This window comes from Xenopus laevis, chromosome 8L, assembly GCF_017654675.1.
Source record: "Xenopus laevis strain J_2021 chromosome 8L, Xenopus_laevis_v10.1, whole genome shotgun sequence".
Classification (NCBI taxonomy): domain Eukaryota; kingdom Metazoa; phylum Chordata; class Amphibia; order Anura; family Pipidae; genus Xenopus; species Xenopus laevis.
The window spans coordinates 55,312,273-55,335,353 of NC_054385.1; the positions used below are offsets into that span (position 1 = coordinate 55,312,273).

The 23,081-nt window shown below is 36.9% G+C and overlaps 1 protein-coding gene across 3 annotated transcripts in view; it reads right to left on the reverse strand.

The window, feature by feature from the left end:
- The window catches only part of LOC108698914 (connector enhancer of kinase suppressor of ras 2-like), a 306,790-nt gene that overhangs the window by 36,073 nt on the left and 247,636 nt on the right, over positions 1–23,081 (reverse strand). For all 3 annotated transcript variants that reach the window (XM_041572777.1, XM_041572776.1, XM_041572775.1), the window contains exon 14: positions 2,402–2,436. In XM_041572777.1, coding sequence (XP_041428711.1) covers positions 2,402–2,436 — 35 coding nt within the window. The remainder of the gene's footprint in view (positions 1–2,401; positions 2,437–23,081) is intronic.

Consider the following 23,081-nt stretch of genomic DNA (forward strand, 5'->3'; position numbering starts at 1 on the left):
GGCGATTCGTTTTCCGAAGTCGCCTGAAGTTTCCTCGTGAGGCATTAAAGAGCTTAGCATTGCCATAAAACTTGCTAATCATGTGCATTACAAGTGCCCACCAATGGGTTTTATTCCTTGGGCCAACAAACTCCTTAATACAGCATTACTGTAAACAGTGGTGGGTGTATGTTCTTAAATGCCAGGTACATTTTTTTATTTCAGTTGATACGGAAACTCTCATTTTGTTACACATTGAGGAGGAGGAAAAGGAGGAGGAGGAATCTGTGATTCATCTGTTTCCATGCACATAAGCAGCATTTCATTTGTTTGTAAGAAATATGACCATTTTCACCTTTCTATCTTTGTCAGAGAAGCCACAAATTCTATGTTACAGTGCACTAATATATAATAGATAACAAACATATCCTCAATAGTATTTAAACTAATTGATGCACTTTATATTTGTTTCTCATGAGATCATCATGCACATGAGTATTGAATATCAAAAGTAAATGTCTTTACAGTGTTCTAAGAATAACATTGTTTTTTATACAGATCTGCTTTGGTTATATCTGTATTTCAGTTCATTTTTTAAAAATATATATCCAGTTACATAAATCCTTTGTGCAATGACCCACCATTTTCATCTACATTTTATCACTAGTACATTATAAATTAGGCTTAACAATCACCTTCCCCCAAACACTGAGCTTATATTAGTTCTGCAAAGGTTTATTTCACATAAAAATATAATTTGGGTTTTCCACACTACAGACAGGAAATAGATGCAAAATGAAAAACATTAGAAACAAGTGGAAATTGTGAAATAATGTCCCCACCTTCGAACATACTGTTGCAAACATAGGGGAAGATTTATCAAGGGTCAAATTTCGAAGTTGAAAATACTTCGAAATTCGACCATCGAATTCAAAGTTTTTTCAGCGAATTTGGCAATCTTTCGTTCGAATTAAAATTGTTCGATCGAACAATTAAATCCTTTGCATCGAACAATTGGTAGGATTTCAGCGATCGATCGAAGGATTTTAATTCAATGTGTAACGTCTAACATAGCAATTTGGCAGGTTTGATTTGGCAAAGTAAGAGACAGTACTTTGATTATCGAATGGTCGAATATTAAAACTATTTTTACTTTGAATCGAATTTGAAGTAAATTCGAAGTCATAGTATCCTATTCGATAGTCGAAGTATCCAAAAAAATTACTTTGAATTTCGAATTTTTTTACTTCGAAAATTCCCTAGAAATTCACTTAGACTCTTGATAAATCTGCCCCATAATGTAAATGAATTTCATTCATAATTTTTGGCACTTCAGGAGTCATTTACAGAACAACAGACAAGTGCAATATGCAAAGTGCATTTTCATGCTCAATCATCATTTTTTTTTACCCAAAGGGGTGATGCATCTGAAACAATTATTCCTAATGCATCAAAATTTGCACAATTGTGATTGTGTTTTGACATGAATTGGACAGAATGTAGCTGAAAAGGTTTCTAAGCTTGATCACTTTGATTTCCAGCATTTGCCATCAAAATTACACGTGCTACTGTTTTTTTTTCAGAATCAATGCACTATGGTGATTGATGCAGGACACTGTGAAAACCTTGGAGCTACTTCCACCTTCGGAGGTGGCAGTAGCTCAAGAGTTCCCATGCCCTGAACCTCCAGCAGAAGGGGTGGCAAAATGCAAACAGGGCCCTATATGTAAGTGCAAGGAGCATACGTGAGTGTTACTAGGTAAGACTTGGGTAGGTTTGGGGTCACAGTATAGATTGTATCAACTTTTGCTTTTCATGTTGATATATTGTTTTTCACACTCTGACCTTCCCTATTTCATCCCAAAGCCTTCTGGTATTATAGTAATTCCATTTAAAAATACTGGTCGCTTCTTTGGCAAATAGAGACAATACAGTTATTCTGCCCTGCAGTCTTGGTACATTACCCCTGGTATCTAACAAAACAAAGTTCTGATGTAAGCATATAGACAGTCTCCTATGCCTTCACACTTTGAGTTCTCATTTCCTTTAAAGCTGAAGTGTAATGAGCTGACATTTAGGGCAAGCTCTTCCAGAGATCAATCGGTCACATATAAAGAGATAAACTGTTTCTTAATCATGTCTAAAGGTCTTGTAATGGGACTGTTACACAAAAATGGGTTCCAGCTATTCTATGCTATTTATGAGCATTCACATTTTTTTGGACATTCTGAGATATTTTAATCCAATTAACTAATCATGAATTGCCATTTATGAATTACTGAAAAGGAAAAAAAATAGACCTGTAAGACCTATATAGTTTATCTATTGAAACCTCTCTAAAAGCCTTGACAAAATTAAAGTTACTTTTATTCAAGCAAAGGTATCTTAGTGCTCATGAAATATTAAATGAACCAAAACGTACCTCTCTGAGTCTCCACCAAGTGTGTCACCCGTTCTCTGTGAAAAAGAAAACAGGTTTCATTATGCAGCTAAGGGAAGAAAAGGGAACAAAAAAACAGTAAATAAGAAGTGACAGTTAAACACTGGTTGCAAGGGGTCAGGAAGTGAGTTCCCTGATTTCAGCTGTAACCCAAAATACAGAAACACATATAATAATGTCTACGGTGTAAGGAAGGATGGTATAAGTAGAGGCAATACGGTAATATCATAATTTATTTGAAGTAATAGCACAAAGCTATGCATGTGAATGAAATGCTATGGTTTTACAATTAAAAGTTTTGCTCATTTACAATAATAATGCTATTGGAGTGGGTATGTTGTAATTCTATAGAAGAATCCACAAGATTGTCAGATATTCTTCTTTTCTCTGGTGTAATGTGTCTTGAGTGAAGTGTAGGGCAAATCACAAGCCTAGGTCTTTTATATGTATCTTTAGACTCCTAGCTAGCGCACCTATGTAGTAGAATGATGACTCAGTAATCCATTCAAGCACACGAAGCACAATTATTTCATGAATGAACGGCTGAATGAATGAAAGTAGCACAAAGACATAATGGGTAAATCAGCTGGAGCCCACACAGCGCAAAGATATCATGGATAATAATCAATATTTACAACCCTGTAGAAGATAAGCTCCTTGCAGATACAACAATGCATTCTAAGGTCATGAAGACTGTGGTTAGGGGTTACATATGTGAAGTCATGTGTCTCAATGCAGGTTGAAAAGAAAATCTTAATTTGGTCCCTATTATAGTCACTCTTCTGGCTGTTCATCTGGTGGCACATTTGCTTTTGTACTAATTTTCAGTGTTAGGGCTCATATTGATGGGCATTTACTCCAGTGTTACCCTGTGGTCAGTTCTTCTGCATTAAAATGCAGGGGAGCAAAGACCAAAAAGCAATCTGTATTTTTCTTGTAGTGCGGTACTCACACAGATGCATCCAGGCGCTGAACGCAGGAGGAACTCATCCCGTAGAGAGGGAAAATACCCGGTGTATATGGGGCAAGGGTTATTTATTTGTTTATTCACATCTTTTGGTGTTGGCCCAGAAATGGGAATAATAAATGGACTTTAACCTGCTTAGAACTGTCTATTCCTCTGATCCTGCTTACAATATATATATACAGTTGGGTCCATAAATCTTTAGACAGAGACAACTTTTTCCTAATTTTGGTTCTGTACATTACCACAATGAATTTTAAATGAATTTTAAATGAAACAACTGAGATGCAGTTGAACTGCAGACTTTCAGCTTGCATAAAAATGCGAGGAGCTAAAGCCTTTTTTTAACACAATCACTTCATTTCAGGGGCTCGAAAGCAATTGGACAAATTAAAAAACTGAAAATAAAATGTTAATTTCTAATACCTTTTTGAAAACCCTTTGCAGCCAATGACAGCCTGATTTCTTGAACTCGTGGACACCACCAGATTCTGGGTTTCCTCCTTTTTAATACATTTTAGCTGGATTTGAGCAGACAGTATGTCTCTGAACAGCTCAGAATTAATTTGGCTGCTTCTGTCCTGTGTGACATTATGGATAAACACTAGTGTCCCAGTGCCACTGGCAGCCATACACGCCCAAGCCATCACACTGCCTCCGCCATGTTTTTAGAGATGTGGTATGCTTTGGATCATGAGCTGTGCCACGCCTTCTCCAGTCTTTTTTCTTGCCATCATTCTGGTTGATCTTGGTTTTATCTGTCCAAAGAATGTTTTTCTATAACTGTGCTTTTTTAGATGTTTTTTAGCAAAGTCCACTCTAGCCTTTCTATTCAAGATGCTTATGACCTTGCAGTGCACGCTCTGTATTTACTTTCATGCAGTCTTCTCTTTATGGTAGACTTGGATATCGATACACCTACCTCCTGGAGTGTGTTTTGTTTGGCTGTTGTGAAGCGGTTTCTCTTCACCATGTAAATGATTCTGTGATCATCCACCACTGTTGTCTTCCGTGGATGTCCTGGTTTTTTTGCGTTGCTGAGTTCACCAGTGTTTTCTTTCTTTCTCATGATGTACCAAACTGTAGATTTTGCCCCTCCTAATATTGTAGCAATTTCTCGGATGGGTTTTTTCTGTTTTTGCAGCTTAAGAATGGCTTGTTTCACCTGCATGGAGAGCTCCTTTGACTTTCCACATACAAGTACCAAATCAACTTCAGGGCTTTTATCTGCTTCATTGATAGAGAAGGAATTAATCTCCAAAAGACCTCACTCACAGGACTTTACTTAGGGCAAAAGAAATTACATCCAAATATAAATTCATACTTCATCTTCAGTGTTAATAAATGTACCCTGTATTTTAAAGCTGTACTTTTTCCTTTTTTTATTCTGGTAAAATTGCAAAACAATATTAAATATTAATGTATCCAGTGCTAGTTATATGTATTAGAGTATACAGGCTTTTCAATTCTTTCTTTCGGCACTTGGCCTTCAAGAACTGCAGCTTAAAGGGGATAATGTTTTGCTGCAGGGCTATTAGACTTGGTAACTCTACTCTGTGCATTTTAAAGATAGGCAACTAAAAAGTCTTTTGTCATAGGGGGTACTTTTATCATAATAGTTTTGTGGATCTGGTTGTTTAAACATGCAACTGAATGCTTTAGTGGGCGCAAATGTCATTTGAGGGTGTTTATTAAAAATGAAAGCAAGCATTAAGTATTTATGAGTAGTCGGTCAGTCAGTTTATTTAAGGTAATGGTATGTGATGGATTATTTGTTTTGTAAATACTTTATGGGACTTATTTATTAAAGTTTTTTAGAGGGGTAGCTTCATTAAAAAAAAAAAATCTCACATTTTTTGAGATTTATTATGCCCCGAAGCTGCTAAAAGCCCCAATCTGAAGCTAAAACAGCTAAAACCTGAGGTCATGTAGAAGTCAATGGCAGAGGTCCCTTTAACCATTTGAAGATTTTTTTGCCTTCATGATTTTTAATTTTACGGTGGTTTGTGCTTGGAAACTTGATAAATTTGAGTTTTTTTTGCCTATAAACTTTAAAAATTCAAGGTATTTGAGTTTTTTTACCTGCTTGCATTCCATTAAGTTTTTTAAATTCAGGTTTTTTCAAAAATAACCAAACATTTGTGTTGTAAGTTTATTCGAGGTAGAAAAAATCTCACAAACACGACCTTTGATAAATTACCTCCTATATGCCTGCCTTGTCATCATGAGATGCAAAGCTTTAAAATCATCTTAACCTAATGTACATAATGGTGTTTCTGAAAAAATAATGCATATTAAGAAACTTTATTGCATTTAATCATATATACTTACATGACTACAGATACTCTCACTCACATGTGGAATGAATAGAAAACAAAGGTCAGCTGAAAAGCTTATGTGACTTTGTGGCTGAGACAAAGAGGATATTTGCTATGGCATTAGGGTATGGGATATGTTATCCAGAAACACATTATCCAGTAAGCTCCAAATTACTGTCTCGCATAGACTCCTTTTTTATTGAAACAATCCAAATTTTGAAAAATTATTTCATTTTTCTCTGTATTAATAAAATAAAACAGTACCTTGTACTTGAGCCAAACTAAGAATGAATCCTTATTTGAAGCAAAACCAGCCTGTTCGGTTTATTTAGGGGCACATTTACTTAGCTCGAGTGAAGGAATAGAATAAAAAAAAACTTCGAATTTCGAATGTTTTTTTGGCTACTTCGACCATCGAATTCGCTACTTCGAACTTCGACTTTGAATCGAACGATTCGAACTAAAAATATTCCATCATTCGATAGTCGAAGTACTGTCTCTTTAAAAAAAACTTAGATCCCCTACTTCGCCAAGTAAAACCTACCGAACCTCAATGTAAGGTCCCCATAGGCTTTCTAACAAATTTTTGGTCGAAGGAAAATCGTTCGATCGATGGATTAAAATAAATAAAAACCCTCGACCCTAAGTAAATGTGCCCCTTAATGTCTACATGATTTTCTAGTAAACTAAAGGTATGAAGATCTAAATCATAGAAAGATTTGTTATATGGAAAACTCCAGGTCCTCTGTATTCTGGATGACAGATTTCATACCTGTATTAGAATACTACAAGGATATCTCCACAGGCTGCCTGCAGGGTATCTTCATGCCTTCTCCATAACTGCACTGTAATGTATTATAGGTTAGAGTAGCGTCAGCTAAGGTCATTGATTTACTTTCAGTTCTGCTGAAATCATGGCTACTGTATATGACATATTCTATTTCATTAATTTTGATACACATAGCATTTATATAGTCATGGCTCACTCTTGCTTTTGACAGTCGACGTGACAGATAATCATATATCATGTATATTCTCTTGAATCCTGAGAAGCTTGGTTGACATTACCAGCCTGTTTGTTGTACAAACAGTAGAGCGTTATCATTTAATTAACAAAAGCAAATAGGTAGAACCTTCTTCATCTATAGTAAACAATTAGTTGACTTCAGTAATTTTGTCTACTTACTATACTAAAGCTCTTTTTAAGAGAAAGAGTAGCATTAAATAATTATTGCAATAACCCTTTTTTCAAAGAATTCCTGGCTATAACCATACTCTCATGCTGCTCAAATGTTTGCTATAGTGGTGTTAAAGAAATCTTTTTAAACAGCTGAAAATATTTACTGCCCTGTCTGCTGCTGCTGCTCTCTATCTTGTGCCTATGGGGTGGGTAACGGGACACTTATGTGCCTCCTCCCATCTGGCTCTGCTGACTAATGCAGTCAGTGCTGGATCCAATGACTGTGCGACAGGTCTGAAACATGGCACAGAGGTTTGAGGCCATTTGCAGACTGCCTAACTCAGTGTGCAAAGTGAAAAAAAAGAATGATTGTTGCCATTTTTATGCACTTTGCACACTGTGTTTACTTTGACATTGAGGTCTCCGATGTTCACAAATGGTATATTAAATAATTTCCTGCATTGTAAATATTTGCTTTTATTACACCCCTTTTTATTTATAAAGCTAATTAACATTCTGCACTGTTATGCAAAGAAAAATAAGACTGTACTTTTACATATAATAAGACATACTAGAAAGAACTGTAACCTATAATACTGAAATGCAATAAAGAATTTTCAGTAAAATTTGACTTTGGTTGACCAGCTCAAGAACAGACTACATGCACAAACATGCAATTTAACTATAAATCTGTTTGGAAATTATCAGAACTCTTTATTTAAGTTCCTTTTCTTTTTTTCTTTTGTGCAGAAGAGGAAGCAGCTCTACTGTGAAACTACCATAAAACACAGCATTATAACAAGTGATCTTCTCGCTAAGCCAAATATACTCACTAAACTAACTAAGTCAAATATACTGACAACTTTAGAGGGAACCCTTATTTGTTGTTATATGCTGCTTTTTGTTGATAAAGCAGAGGCTTTTTTTGATCTGCAATCTGCATTAAACCAACTGTATAACTAAGGCAGCCTTTGTGGTGGTAAGCCTGTCTTGCCACACTATAGGTCATTAGGAAGAGGGGGTTTACTTGCCATTTACTTCTATAAAAACACAGAAACATTTATATATATATATATATATATATATATATATATATATATATATATATATATATATAATTTTTTTTTTTTAAATATTAGCCTTAGAGCAGTGCTGTTTTATTTATGTGGTACTGTGGGTAGGAATTTTCGAGTCTGCATGGTGGAGGGCCAATAATGGAAGCCAGTTTTGGCCGCTCCCTTTTTAAATCACATTCACTTTAAACCACACTCATGTTAACACAAAAAATATTAAGACCATATTCACATAATGATGGTAGCAGACAAAGAACTAAATGGTTGGTGCTCACTACAGGGATGTCACTCAACTCAAAGTTTATTAAGTCATATTAAGACATACCCTTAAATCCATATGCCTCTTCCTCCTCCCCTGTGGACAGCACAGCAGCCCCCAGTGCACGATTAAACACACTGGTGACCCCCTAACAAGTATTTGCAAATTATAACAAACCCCCACAAGGCTTACCTACAGTACTTACTACAGGCAAAGCATGGCACACACAGAGTAGGGCAGGCACAGTATGGAAAGTAATAGATAGACTGGAGCCAATAACCACGGGATATTAGAATAAAAGAAAAAAGTCTTTATTTCCAAGCATCTTTAAAAACACAGACAGGCATTCTCCTGGGACTGTACAACTAAACCATGGCGTGTCTAGTCACCTGTATGGCACACACAGGCAGAGTAGGGCACACACAGGCAGAGTAGGGCACACACAGGCAGAGTAGGGCAAACACAGGCAGAGTAGGGCACACACAGGCAGAGTAGGGCACACACAGGCAGAGTATGGCATACAAAGACAGAGTAGGGTAGGCAGAGTATGGCACGCACAGGCAGAGTAGGGCAGGCAGACTATGGCATACACATGCAGAGTTGGGCAGGCAGAGTATGGCACACACATGTAGGGTAGAGCAGTCACAGGTAGATCAGGGTAAGAGACAAGGAAACCTATCACTACGACTCTAAAATGAACAGTACGTACTGTGCAATGTACAGTGACACAGGTGAACAATGTGGGCACTGACAGTCTGAGAGTGTGATCAATGCAGGGTATTACAGGTGTGACCAACAGAGGTCCTTACAGGTGAGAACAATACAGGATTTTAAAGGTGTGAACAATACACCGGAGTGTGAACAATGCAGGGCCTGAATCTGAAGTGAAAACATTGCAGGGGCGAGTTAATCTCAGTTCTGATACCTTTTGAATTTTACAAAGTTAAACAATCAAAGCAACCGGACTTCAATGGAGGGCCACTGTCCAGCGGTTGAGCAGCACTGCCTTAGGGTGGTGGCAGACAGGGAGATAAGTCGCCCAGCGACAAATCTTCCCGAAATGCCTTCCTGCTGGCATTCCTCGTGAGGCAACTTTGGGGTACTTGCGATTTGCGATTTGTATGCCATCCCGCCGGGGATTCGTTTTCTTCCCGGCAGGAAGGCATTTCGGGGGGAGATTAGTCGACCGCAGAAGCAAAGATTTGTCACTGGGCGACTAATCTCCCTGTCTGCCACCACCCTTAGAGTACTGTGTTGACCTGTAACCTGACCTGTGTTTCAGGGGAGCCAGTTGTCAAGAGGTGCCCACTATGTTACTTTGGTCAGGGAGCACTTTACCCTAAAGCCAGCTCTAAATATAACTTATTATGGGAAAAGAATATTGTTTCCTACATTTTTACAATAGTGATGTGTATAGCACTAGCAAATGATAGCCACTATGGTTGTTCTTACAATGGATTCCCTGGGAAATAAGTAAAAAGAGAGGAAGTGGTTTTTACAAAAATAAATAACTCTGTCCTTATGTTTTACAGTTTGTTTAAGGTTCTAGTTATGATATATTTTAATTTTCCCTTTCATACAGATTGTTGCTATGTCATGTTTATCTTGCGTTTCTAGTTTTTGCAGTGTTCTGACTATAAGCGGAGGCTGAGGTTGAGATTTCAAATTATAACATACACAAAGTCCAGGGAGACCTTTATAAAATCCTATATTTATGTTCATTTTAGATCATTTTCTTCTCATAAGTTATAAGTATTTCTTTTATGATATTTGAATACTTGATGTAGATACTTTCAACATCAATGGTATAGTCGTGTGATGAATCTACCTTCAAGTCTCCTGTATTACTGTCATGTTAAAGGTTTTCTCTGGTTAAATAAAACATGGGAACATGGCTAGAAGTTTTATAGAGCTTCTGTGAAAGAACCAGCTGCTCTTTAAATAATGGGAACTGGGAGTATGGGTTTCCTTTTACGTTTTGCAAAAATTAGAAAAAAAAACTTAAAAAGTATGGGCTAAAATTCAGCTATTTTAAGCTGTATAATACATCATGAATCTCCATCTATGTGTTATATCACATAAAAGTGCAGTGTGACACTGAGGGGCACATTTACTTAGTTCGAGTGAAGGAATAGAATAAAAAAAAAACTTCGAATTTCAAATGATTTTTTTGGCTACTTCAACCATCGAATTGGCTACTTCGACCTTTGACTACGACTTCGAATCAAACGATTCAAACTAAAAATCGTTAGACCATTCGATTGTCGAAAGTACTGTCTCTTTAAAAAAAACTTTGACCGCCTACTTCGCCAAGTAAAACCTACCGAACCTCAATGTTAGCCTATGGGGAAGGTCCCCATAGGCTTTCTAACAAATTTTTGGTCAAAGGAAAATCGTTCAATTTGAAGGATATTCGAAGTCAAAGGATTTAACTTCGACAGTCGAATATCGAGGGTTAATTAACCCTCGATATTCGACCCTAAGTAAATGTGCCCCTATATCTCACCAGTAAAACATTAATCATATTAGTATGTTGAAAGGTCGTGGGGTTCGCATGAAAAAACACTATAACTAACCACTGGACAATGGTGCTAACTACTTTTATAAATCCCTGACATTCACCTTTGCCAAATCAATTGCTGAGCTGTAGCATTCACATAGAAAACAAGGCAACTATGACAACTGCCTTAATGAAACATCTTATAGCCTGAATATGGATCAAGAAATAGCAAGTATCAGCCTAAACTCATATCATCAAAGAGCTGTATGTCAGGAACTATTATGTGTACCTCTATGTAAGTGCCATTTTGTATTACAGAAGTGCAGAGATTATTTTTATTAACGTTGAGACTGCAAAAAGGAAAAGGGTCCCAGAGGTCAGTGCCGACATTAGATTTATGGAGACAACCCTCAGCAAAAAGAGTGCAAGGGCTTTGAATGGCTTTAGAAGAACTGGTTGTGGGACTAATTGGGTATTCTGGACTGGCCTTGCTTACAAGGTACAAGGTACAATTGGGAATGATTTACAGACTGTATGACCAGTTCAGTTTCTCTTCTGTTTGGGTTGAAATGCCTTAAACAGTGTAAGAGCTAAGTGAAAACATTTACTGACATCAATGTAATCTAATAATGTAAGCCAATTCAAGTAATAGAATGCAGAGGGAGCGGGGGTAGAAAGAAAACAGATGAATGATATCAATAGCCTTTATTTGAAATGGTAGTAAAAGAAAGGTGCGAGTGTCAATGGGAAAACTCTTACATTACCATTATCAGAAGAGTGGAAATGAAAAATCCAGAATGAAGAGGATTTATAATTATAGATATAGTTTGTTAGGATGATAACAAACTAAAAAAGAGGAGACCTATCAGTAGCTTGGATGCATTTGGATCCAGGTTAGGTATTCTGGATTCACAAATGCCATGGGGCAGAAATAGGGTAGCAATGAGATACTGCAGAATGAAGAATCTATTGGATGAATTGAAATTATGTCCTCCAAATGAAAACTCCGGGCACCTGTGAACTTATCTGTTTTTAAAAAATAAATACCTGGTGCTGGCATGTTCTACAGAAACTGGAAAGATACAGTACTTGATGGATGTATTTGATATGTAAAGGTGCTGATAGGTCATTATTAAATTGTATCATGCTATAGATGGACCTTCTGCAAGCAACTTTTCATACTGTTAACATTTTCTTATTTATTTGTTTTTGGATTTCTGTTTAGTCACTTACTGGCCTTTAACTAAAAATCCCACCTGGTTGTTAGGGTCACTTAGCTCAACAATTAAAAAAAGGTTGAACTCGATGGACATGTGTCTTTTTTCAACCTTACTTACTATGTTACTATGTTACTATGTTACTATGTAGCTTAGTTATGATTGAGTACAAGATACTGTTTTTATTATTAAAACATTATTCAGTTGCTTATATTTATATTAAAGCTTTTATTATTATATATTATATATATATATATTTAAAGTTTTTATTTTCAGCTTGATACATCCTCTCTATTTATATTTAATTATGACTTACAAACAACTGAATAACTGCTAGGGTGTTTAAGCACTACCAGTCAGATAGAAGATTCAAGACACATAACTGGGCAACAAACAATTTAAATGAAAACAGTTGCAAATTGTCTGAAATACCACTGCTTGTATGTCACTAAAGTGGTTATGTAATAAAAGATTCTAAGTTTGGCCTGGTGAAGTAGCCTACAGCATTCAATCAGCAGATGGAATCTACTGGTAGCCTGTTTAACGGCAAACATCTTATTGGTTTCTATGGGTTACTCAGCAAACATCTTATTAATTGCTATGGGTAACTGCATCTGGGCAAAGTCTATTCATTTTATTTTATTACATGTTGGGGTAAAAGTTAATTTAAAGTGAGCTATACATCTTAATTGGTCCAAAGTTAGTCATCTTTCACAATTGGAAAGATACAGGCAGACAGATGTTCATTGGATTCTAGCTCCCTTCTGTTAGGAACTCACTACAAGTTGCAAATATTTTTACAGCTAAACCCTAGGAGGATCTAAAGGCTCAGCTTTGGTAATATTCCAAAAGAGGGCCTTTAATTGTTATAATGTCTCACTTTTCTATGGTGGACTGTGATCTGGCCATGTTGCAAAGCCAGACGTGTTGAGTTGTTTGTCCTAACTTCCTGATTTCTGTGTTCCTGTATTTCCACATTTGCATATGAACTTATGTTTTTTATGGTGCTGACATTTCTCCATCCATATGCTTACTGAACATCTAATCTAGCAAACTCCTATAGTTTCATTAGCTTATAGAACCAGAGAACTGTTTCTGTAAGGGCAAATCCACTACAGCTTTTACTGAAAGAATATTGGCAAGGGCAAACACGGATTACAGGAAGGATATAAATGTCATACCAGTTCCTATATGATCAACTAAGCAAAGTATACTGTATTCTTATTATATTCTGAAATAGAGAAGTATTATATAACTCAATATATGTCATTGTTGACCTTTCAAACCACAAGGACATGTGCCATTACATATGCCTTGGTTCGCAGGTGGTGATTTGTTTTAAGAGTAGAGATGAGAAATAGAGATTTTACTGGTAGAGATAAAATGATTACAGTTTCATTAATGGCTGTTTTACTGACGCATAAACCATGTCAAGACAAATCTATTTCACAAGACAATACTCCTAAGCACAGAGCCATTTAAGTGAATGGGAACTACATTTATTATGACAGATTAAACTCTCTGTGAATCCCATCTCTGCAGGTCAGCTGGATAGCACTGATGGAAAAAAAAACAAATATATGGAAAAAAACAAGTCCTTCCTTTTTTTGCAGAAAGGATATTAGAATTTTTTTTATAACAGCGAGAGAACGGTAACTATACAATATATCTAAATTTATATTATGCATCTACTTTCGTTAGGAAAAACCAAATATTCTGCTTTTTTGGTAACGATATGTGGTTTCATGATATGAAGTTTTATGCATGTGTAATACATTCCTATGATGAACCAGTTTGAATTAAATGCTAATGCCCAAATCATTAGGGAAGGGGTTAGTTACAAATGCTTAAGAAGCAATGTTGCAAATGTGTTTTGGCTCACTAAAATGTCTGATATTTGCCTGTGAAACTGACATTCTGCCTATTAGAAGAATTAACATATAGAGAAGGAAGAAACCAGATTCCTTCTATGGATTGGGATCTCATTTGGTTCCCACCCCCATCAGGGATCAGTGTGTTTATTCAAATAAAGTCATGTTCCATTGAGCTGGTAGCACACATACTGCCAGCCTGGCAGTTTAGAGTCAATTGAACCAACTGTCAAGGATTCTAAAAAGTCTGTTGGGTAGTAATATAATTTTCCTGTGATCATGATCCTCAGTGATCTGGATTTATGGATTAAAACCAGATCAGCACTTTTATTGACTAGTTTGGTCATCTAAATCGCCATAGATCTAGATAATCAGAGGTGCCTAGATATAATTCCTGTGCAATTTATGTGCCAGTTTCTTCTTACATTTGACATGCCATTTAATATCTCTATGCCTCAGGCATAGCATTATTAGCACTTTCCAATAATAATAATCTATCATGGTGCCTTAAACATGTTAATTGTGGGAGGGGAAAAGTACACGAGCAGGAGAAAAATTTTCAAACATATAAAATAAATATATAATGAATTACAGGAATGAATGGCCCATCATTTGCGATAATTATATTGGTATATTTGCATAAATACTTGTAAATAGAAGGTAACATTTGCTAACACAATAACAATCTAGCTTGATTGTAACAGTCAACATTTTTCAAAATATTTACTGTACCTTGCAATCTTCGTTGCCAACACAACTGTAAGTACACATATACCCTCACAGTTATCTGTAATCCACTGGCTGCTTTTCTCAGGTTCCCTTTGGGGGGATTTACATATATCACTAAATGTAGAATATAAAGAAGTTTGCAGTAGTTCTCAGTTTAATCCAGCTCAAAATGTGAAATCTCTGTTAATGTGTAGTACAAAGTCAGATATTTCAGTTCCCTTTGAGGTTCTGCTTCCCTCTCGTGTATAATAGGGTTTTGAGGGGGAGGTGACAGGAAGACATAGTGCAAGCACTGAAGTTTACAGAGACGAGAGAGAATTACAGAAGACGTTTTGAAATAATCATTTATCTTGCCCAATTTAACCACTGTTTGTGGCTTTTTTAAAAAAAACGGTGGCTCTGTAGGGAGCAATGAATACAACAAGGTTGATGCAATGTTTATAAATCTGTTTATTTTGCATCAGCAGATACAATACCTCCAGACTACATGTGGGAAAATCTGGACATTCCTAAAGGGGATATAAAGGCAACAAATAAAACCTCTTTATAGTGTTCCCTAGTTGCACAGAAACTCAGGCAGCACTGCTCCTTTCCCTGCTCAGTAGCTGGCGACCGTCTAGAGAACTGCAGAAGTCAGACGGAGTATAGTGAAGGGGAATAGGACTGCATACATTCAGCTTTTTTATAAAAACTGTACCATTTTTTTAACGACACTATATTAGAAAAATCTTTCTTTGCAACTAGAGAACACTATGAAGAGGTTTTATTTTTTGCCTTTATTTCTCCTTTAACCAAAAAGCCATACTAGTGAGGTAGTACAGATTTGCATACTAGCTTTGAACCCAAGCAAATAAAATGCACATACGAAAAAAGCTAAGTGGGTTTCATTTTAAGAAGCAATATGGAATTGTGTAACCCTGAATAAAGAAAGAATAACTGATGAAAAACAAATCCCTAAAGGAACAAAAGAACAAGCAGTCTAGTAATAAAAGAAAACAATAAAAAGAGACCTAAGAGCTTAAGATTGCTAAAAATACTCCAAGGGACGTTTGACTAGAATCTGACAAAACTAAGCAAACTTGAGAGAACTAAATAACTCATTATGGGGATCCCCTGGCTTTGGTCTGTGCATGATCCCCATGGGTTGTCTTAGCACTTTGCATTATTTGTCTTTTAAAAAAGAGAGCAAGAGAGGTTGTACCATCACCTACTTACATTTTCACAGAAGAAGCGATAAGAACAAAATCAAAAGCAGTCATTTCTCTCTATTTCTCAAAGCCAATAAAACATAAACTAGACAGGGCTGACAAATGCCTTCAAAATTACTATTTCACCAGCAGCACAGGCCTTAGACAAAATGAAAAACCAGAATATACTATACTACTATCTACTATATTTTATATAGTATGCCCAGAAGCACAAGGAATATTTAACAGGCCCCTATCTAGTGATAGAGCAGACAGAGTAACCCTAACAATTTTTTTCTAGTCTTTACATTTCCAACCAGCTCAGCTTCTGTGTTTCATACTATGCCTATGAACCATTATGACTCAAGCAGCTCCTTCCTTTACCATAATATCATGCAGATCTCTGCCCTAAACTGTACCTACCATGTGAAAGCCTAACAACTGTGTTTTTCACAGAAACTATGCCTACAAAGGTTTCTTTGTGCAGATACTGTGTAAATAGATAGTATGTTTATTTTTCTAATTACCCACATGTATATATTTCAGTGTTTGTAGTATTACTGTACTCATACAGTACTATGTACGCATAGATGCACATGTCTACATGCATAATGATGAAAAGAGATAGAATTTTGGAACTTTATGTAACTATTGGAGTTATGTATAGATAAAAGACACTAGGGGTCATTTTTTTTATCTCTGGGGTGCCGGTGCTTGAGCACTAAGGGAAGCCCCAGAGATTGCTACACTTTGTACCTAGTGCTGGATTGAAATTTGGGTTTGAATCAAACAATTCATGAGTGTCACTGTTTGTCAATACTATGCGTGCATGCAATACTCACTGTTCCAAACAACCATCTTTCAGTGCTTCAGTAAACCTCCCGACTATCAATAACACCTTGAGCTGTTTTGAATATATGCCCACCATGTCATTGTTACAACTCAACCTAATGTAAACCTGCCAAATAGCTTTACTAGGTATATCTTATTTGTGGTTGCTGGACGGTCACTTCCATACATTCAGGATGCAACCCAGGCTCTAGAGTCTTCTCTAGTACTCACCAGTGGAGCATTGCTTTGGCCCCTTTATCAATCAATCACATTATAGACAGATGACTCTCTCTTTGGGGTAGATTCACTAAAGGACAAAGTGGCTAACGCTAGCGACAATTCGCCAGCGTTAACCCCCCTGCAGGGACATCGGCAATTCACTAACAGGCACATGTGCCAATTCGCGAGCGAAAGAGACTGTCGCTAGCATTCGTTCGCACTCTATCACCAGGCAACTTATCACTCTGGCGAAAGGTCGATAATCTGCAAATTCAGTAAAGTGCGGATTTTACTGAACGATATCTCTTTCGCCAGAGTTGACTTTGCCTCTTCAGACCCAGGGGTGCTCCGCCAATGAGGCGAGTTGAGGCTGTTGCCTCAGGAGGCTGCGCCCCACTAGGTACCAGGGGCAGCAAAATGCTGCTCCTGGTACTTTAAGAGCGAATTTCTCGGGGAGGGGGGGCAGCAGCAACTGCTGCTGCCTCAGGCGGCGGAGGGGCCAGGATCGCCCCTGTTCAGACCAGGCGAAATGCTAAAAAGAAGTTAGATCTTCCTCAATCTTCTGTCACTTACATCATATCCTGTTGCCGAAAATGCATTAAGTTCAAAAAACGCTGGCGACTTTTCCTTTTTTTAAGAGGAATTGCCTTCAAAAGTCCTAATTTAAACTTTTTTTGGGTAACCGGTTTTCTCCAGACATTTCATAACATGTGGAACATTCATTTTACAGTGGGCTCATGTGTTGGGCATTATATTAACTCTCTTGTCTTTATTAAGGTTCCATGGATATTTTTAATAAAAAGTGGTAACTTCAAGCATTTGCACCAACATTTATAATAAAGACCTCCATTATACAAATTGACCTAAGCGCAAGATCACTAGCGAATTTCACTAGGCACAAATGACCGCTAGCGCATCTTTGCTATGAAATGCTCGAACTGCCGAAGTAACGCTATCGAAAATTCGTCATCGTTCGGCGCCCAGGACGAAACCTTGCATATTAGTGAGTTGGCGTAGTTGTATCGCATTTGCGCCTGGCGAAGTGGTGCGATGTGTGCGAAGCTGACGCTGTTGAAAATTCACCCGTTAGTGAATCTACCCCGTGGTGTAATAACAGCAATGCACGTTATAAAACATTTGCTGGTGCCAAGTACAACTGAAAAAACATATGAAGTAGCACCTATTGTTTGTTCTGAAACAATGCTATTCAAATAGTAATTTTTAACAATGGCAGCCGTAAAGACCCACTGATAAACAAGGGTTTTTCCTGCAATAGTATATGCAGTCCTTACTCCCTGTTACATGTATTTGCAAAACCCTGACCTGACTACCTGCAATTCTCTGTGGGCTGCCCTGAAAACAATCATTTTCTACAGTCCCAACTGTGAGGTTACAGAAACTGCAAAGACCAAACCAGCAGGGTAAGTACATTCTAGTGAAAATGGTTCACCAGGTTGTCACTCAAATGCAAACATCTCCAATGAATGACAGTTTTTTGAAAGTATAGAATATATATATACTGTATATAGAATATATATACTGTATATATATATATATATATATATATATATATATATATATATATATATATATATATATATATAAAAAACTGTATATATTTGTATTTATTTATGTTTTATGTTGTTATATTTAAGTATGTATATCCAGTCTACAACTATTTACAACTATATTTACATACAGTACATATATTAATGCATTTCTTACCAGTTGTAGTCAAAGTGACAATGACAGCAACATGGTTTTTAAAATAACTTTTTATAAATAACACAGCTTACAGCTCTAGAGACTGCCACAGGCAGCATGTTTGCCATTCATATGACTTGGAAGTAGCTGCAGGCAAAGAAACGTAGCTACAATATTAAATGGAACAGAGTCTTATATGGAAATGCAAGCATTTCAGATGTTCAGTCGGGTAGATGCTCTGAGCATAGGTAGGTAAACTAGCAGTAAGTATGTGTGTTGCAGGAGTCTTGACTCTGTATAGAAACACTTCAGTATATACTGTACAATAGCTGGTGTAGAAGTACTATATTCCAAATGAAGCAGCATAACACAATATATGTTTGCAAAATGAAAAACTGATCTGATACTGAATCTGCCTCAAATACTAAAACAAATTTACACTGATGGCATCATCTGGGAATGTGCCACCTTAATTTTCTCAGAATAAAATCCCTCCAATAGCACCAGTTTAGTATAACCCTAAACTCTATCCCTAAACCCCACTCCATAAGAACCATCTTCAAACATTAAAATTCTTAACGTGAATGTTACTGATGTTAAATGGGGCATTATCTTCTGTTTTATTATTACCGAGAAAAAGGAATTCATTTTTTAAAAATTTGATTATTTAGATAAAATGGAGTCTATGGAAGAGGGCCTTTCCATAATTTGGAGCTTTAGGGATAACGGATTTCCAGATAACAGATCCCATACCTGTACATATACAGTCACTACAGTAAGGAAGTTCAGAATATCAAAACCATTTTCCAGTTAAGTAGACATAAAATTATAATGGTACAGAACATTGTGCTTCTATAACTTCCCATTTGTAGTTATTTCAATTTTTTTTATCATTTCTTCTTCTTCACATATGTATTTATTAGAGAGGGATCTTACAGATATGATGTTTGCAACTTCAGCTCATACCATTGTGAAGCGCTACAGCCTGACTTTAGCCAGATGATGAGCTGCAAGGTAATTATGAAGTACAAACCTTCAGGGACAGCGCAATAAATGGGGTCTTCGTAAAACCTTTACTTTTTCATGCTGGACAATAATGCCGAGCCCTTCTTTTTCATCCACTGTTCACTCTACCCATAATCCTGGAATTAGCTGTATTAGCTGTATAATGGGCCTGGAATTAGCTGTATTTACTGTTCATTTGGAAAAATAGTCTTACATACATCTAAGAATTGTTTTTTCTATATACTAATTGTCACTAATGACCACTAGATGGTGTGTGAGTGTATAAATAGCACAATTGAATCACATGTTGGTTAGCTTGATAAAAGACCAGTTGGTCTGAAACGTTGCTGTAATGCCCTTGGTCCAATAAAGGCCGTTTTATTCATGAAACAGTGGGTGCTGGACTAACATTCAATTTGATATAAACTATCTGTTGCTTAAGTATTCATTTTGGAGGGAAAGTTTTCCTTTAACAATTTTTTTAGAAGTAGACATTGTCCCTTGGGGTCCGGGAAAAATGCCTGTATCGGTGGTTAGCTCTGCTAAATGCAGTGGTGAATGAATCAGGTAATCCGTCATTCAGGTAGCCAACTAACACTCCGACAGGACAAAAGGGAGCACATTTACAGCTCATTTGCAAACACAAGTGTAGAGTGTAAGTGCAATTTTAGATGTCATTTATCACATATTTTACACAGAAAGGAGCATCTTTGGAACTGGTACGTTAATGAATCGTGTTTAGGCATAAAACTGCATAAATTTTTGCCTTAAACAGGGAAAAGTATTCCCAGCGCAAACATAGGGGCCACTTGCATACAAATTCTTTTACCTCTGTGATTGGGCACAAAGATTTGCATCTGATGGGGTTTCAGTGACAAAGTGGTGTACTGTGGGTAAGTGTGGTGTCTTTGCACCTTGCATTTTTATTGTACTTGTTGAGAACATATGTTTATAGTGGGGAGGGGGGTAAAGAATAAAAAAGGAAAGAAAAGAAAAAAAAATTGTTATGGATATGGAATCTGGAAACCTGTTATCCAGAAAGCTCCAAATTACGGAAAGACCTCTTCCATAGACTCCATTTTATCCAAATAATCCAAATTTCTAAAAAATATTTCCTTTTTCTCTGTATTAATAAAACAGTACAAGGTACTTGATCCCAACTAAGATAAAATTAATTCTTATTGGAAGCAAAACCAGCCTATTGGGTTTATCTTATGTTTACATGATTTTGTAAGACTTGGAAGGTTATTTATTAAAGGTTGAGGTTTGTTTCCCCCGAAAAATTTGAGTTTTCGAGGGTAGTTTTCAGTAAAAAGTAATTTTTCAGGTTAAAAAAATAAACTGAATTTTTCGAGATTTATTATGCCCCGAAGTTGGAAATAGCTTGAATCCGAAAACACTCATGCTAAAATCTTTCAAGGTCGTGTAGAAGTCAATGGCAGAGGTCCCGGGAACCATTTGAAGATGTTCGGGGTTTATTTCAGTGGGTTTTCGTTTGAAAACTCGATAAATGCTAGCAATTCGTGCTTTTTTTGACGCAAACTTGATAAATTAGAGTGTTCTGTTTTTTCCCCCTGAATTCACTGATTCAAGTTTTTTACATTCAAATTTTTTTCATAAATTAGAAAACATTTAAGTTGTGATTTTGTTCACGGTATTAAAAAAACTCACAAACTCAAGCTTTGATAACCCCCTTAATGTATGAAGATTATGGAAAGATCCATTATCTGGAAAACTCCAGGATCTGAACATTCTGGATAACAGGTCCCATACCTGTTCAATAAATAAAATAATTAAATCAATAAATGTATTTAAAAGGAAAATATTAACATACAACAACAACAATGGAACATACAGTGTTATCCCTCTCAACCTAACCTATCTAGTGTAGGAGGGTGAAGGTTTTTCTATGCCCCAGGGATTGAGTTGGCCATCTAGGCTGGGACCTTTTTTCCCAGAGAGGAGGGGGGGTAATTCCTAGAGGTTATAAAAGAGGAATGCTCACGTGTATTCTGCCTCTTTCTGTTACACCCACTTGCTGGAGGAGGTGCTGTGTTGCTGTTAGGGCTTGAGGTGGAGGTAGACCTCAGTATAGGAGAAACCAAGTGTCAGGTCAGAAATTGTAATAGGTCACTTTAGGAGTGACAACTAAGATTAGGAAAGTTAGTGAGCGAAGGCTCCTACCAGGAGTTTAATGAGGGGTTAGTATCCAGCGGCACCTCTGCTGCCATTATAGAGACCCGATTGGTTAGGCTCAGGATTAGGTAGATCCTAGGGATGGAGAGTTGGTGGCCATAAGGCAGGCAATGCTACCCAATGAGAAAGCTGACAAAGGGATAACAAAGGATCTGTGAGTACTTTATCTGTGTATCTTACCTGCTCCCACTTGCTGTTTATTGTTGTACTATCTGAGCACACACCCTGCATATTTGAAGAGTGTACCAACTATTAAATAAATTGTTCTATTGTTGTATTGTGCCTATTGGGAGTATCTGGGCGTTACACCCCTTGCCTGGGTTCTGGAACCAGTATATAGTAACCCAAGGAAGATTAAGGCAGACCCTAACCCATCCACCTGTTACACTAGTAAAAAAGGGGTTCTGGATGCATAGCTGGCCATGAGGACACAAAGGGGCAGATGTATTAAGGGTCGAATATCGAGGGTTAATTAACCCTCGATATTCGACTGGCGAATTAAAATCCTTCGACTTCGAATATCGAAGTCGAAGGATTTTGCGCAATTCGTTCGATCGAATGATCGAAGGAATAATCGTTCGATCAAACGATTAAATCCTTCGAATAGAACGATTCGAAGGATTTTAATCCATCGATCGAAGGATTATCCTTCGATCAGAAAAAACTTGGAAAGCCTATGTGGACCTTCCCCATAGGCTAACATTGACTTCGGTAGCTTTTAGGTGACGAACTAGGGGGTCGAAGTTTTTTCTTAAAGAGACAGTACTTCAACTATCGAATGGTCGAATAGTCGAACGATTTTTAGTTCGAATCGTTCGATTCGAATTCGTAGTCGAAGTAGCCCATTCGATGGTCGAAGTAGCCAAAAAAACACTTCAAAATTCGAAGTTTTTTTTCCTCTATTCCTTCACTCGAACTTAGTGAATGGGCCCCAAAGATGTAATTTGTATTTATCTCCATACATACATACAAATTGCTCATTTGGGGCTTTGAGGGAATGCTATGTTTGTAGCAAGTTAATATTTAGCGTTACAAGAAGCCTTACTACAGGTATTGCACTGGGGAAGGACTTTTCTTAGTTTAGTTCTTCTGTATAGCAAAGGAACAATGTTGTTTTGTTTTTGCATAAAAAAAACAAAAATACTGTATCTGTGTGGCACTTTGGGGATAGACAGACCATTAAAGTTACTGTGTGGGACAGATGGTACAACCAACAAGGTTTATCAGTACCTTAATTTTTTGATAGTAGTAACATTACAGATTTTTATAATAGCTACACAAATCTCAAAAGACATGTATTTCCCTTGCAAAGATAAGGGGATACAGGAGAGAATATGGTAGCAAGTCTGAAACTGGAGTTAAAGAATACAGCATAATCTGGGGTAATCTATTCAATACATTGCTGTTGG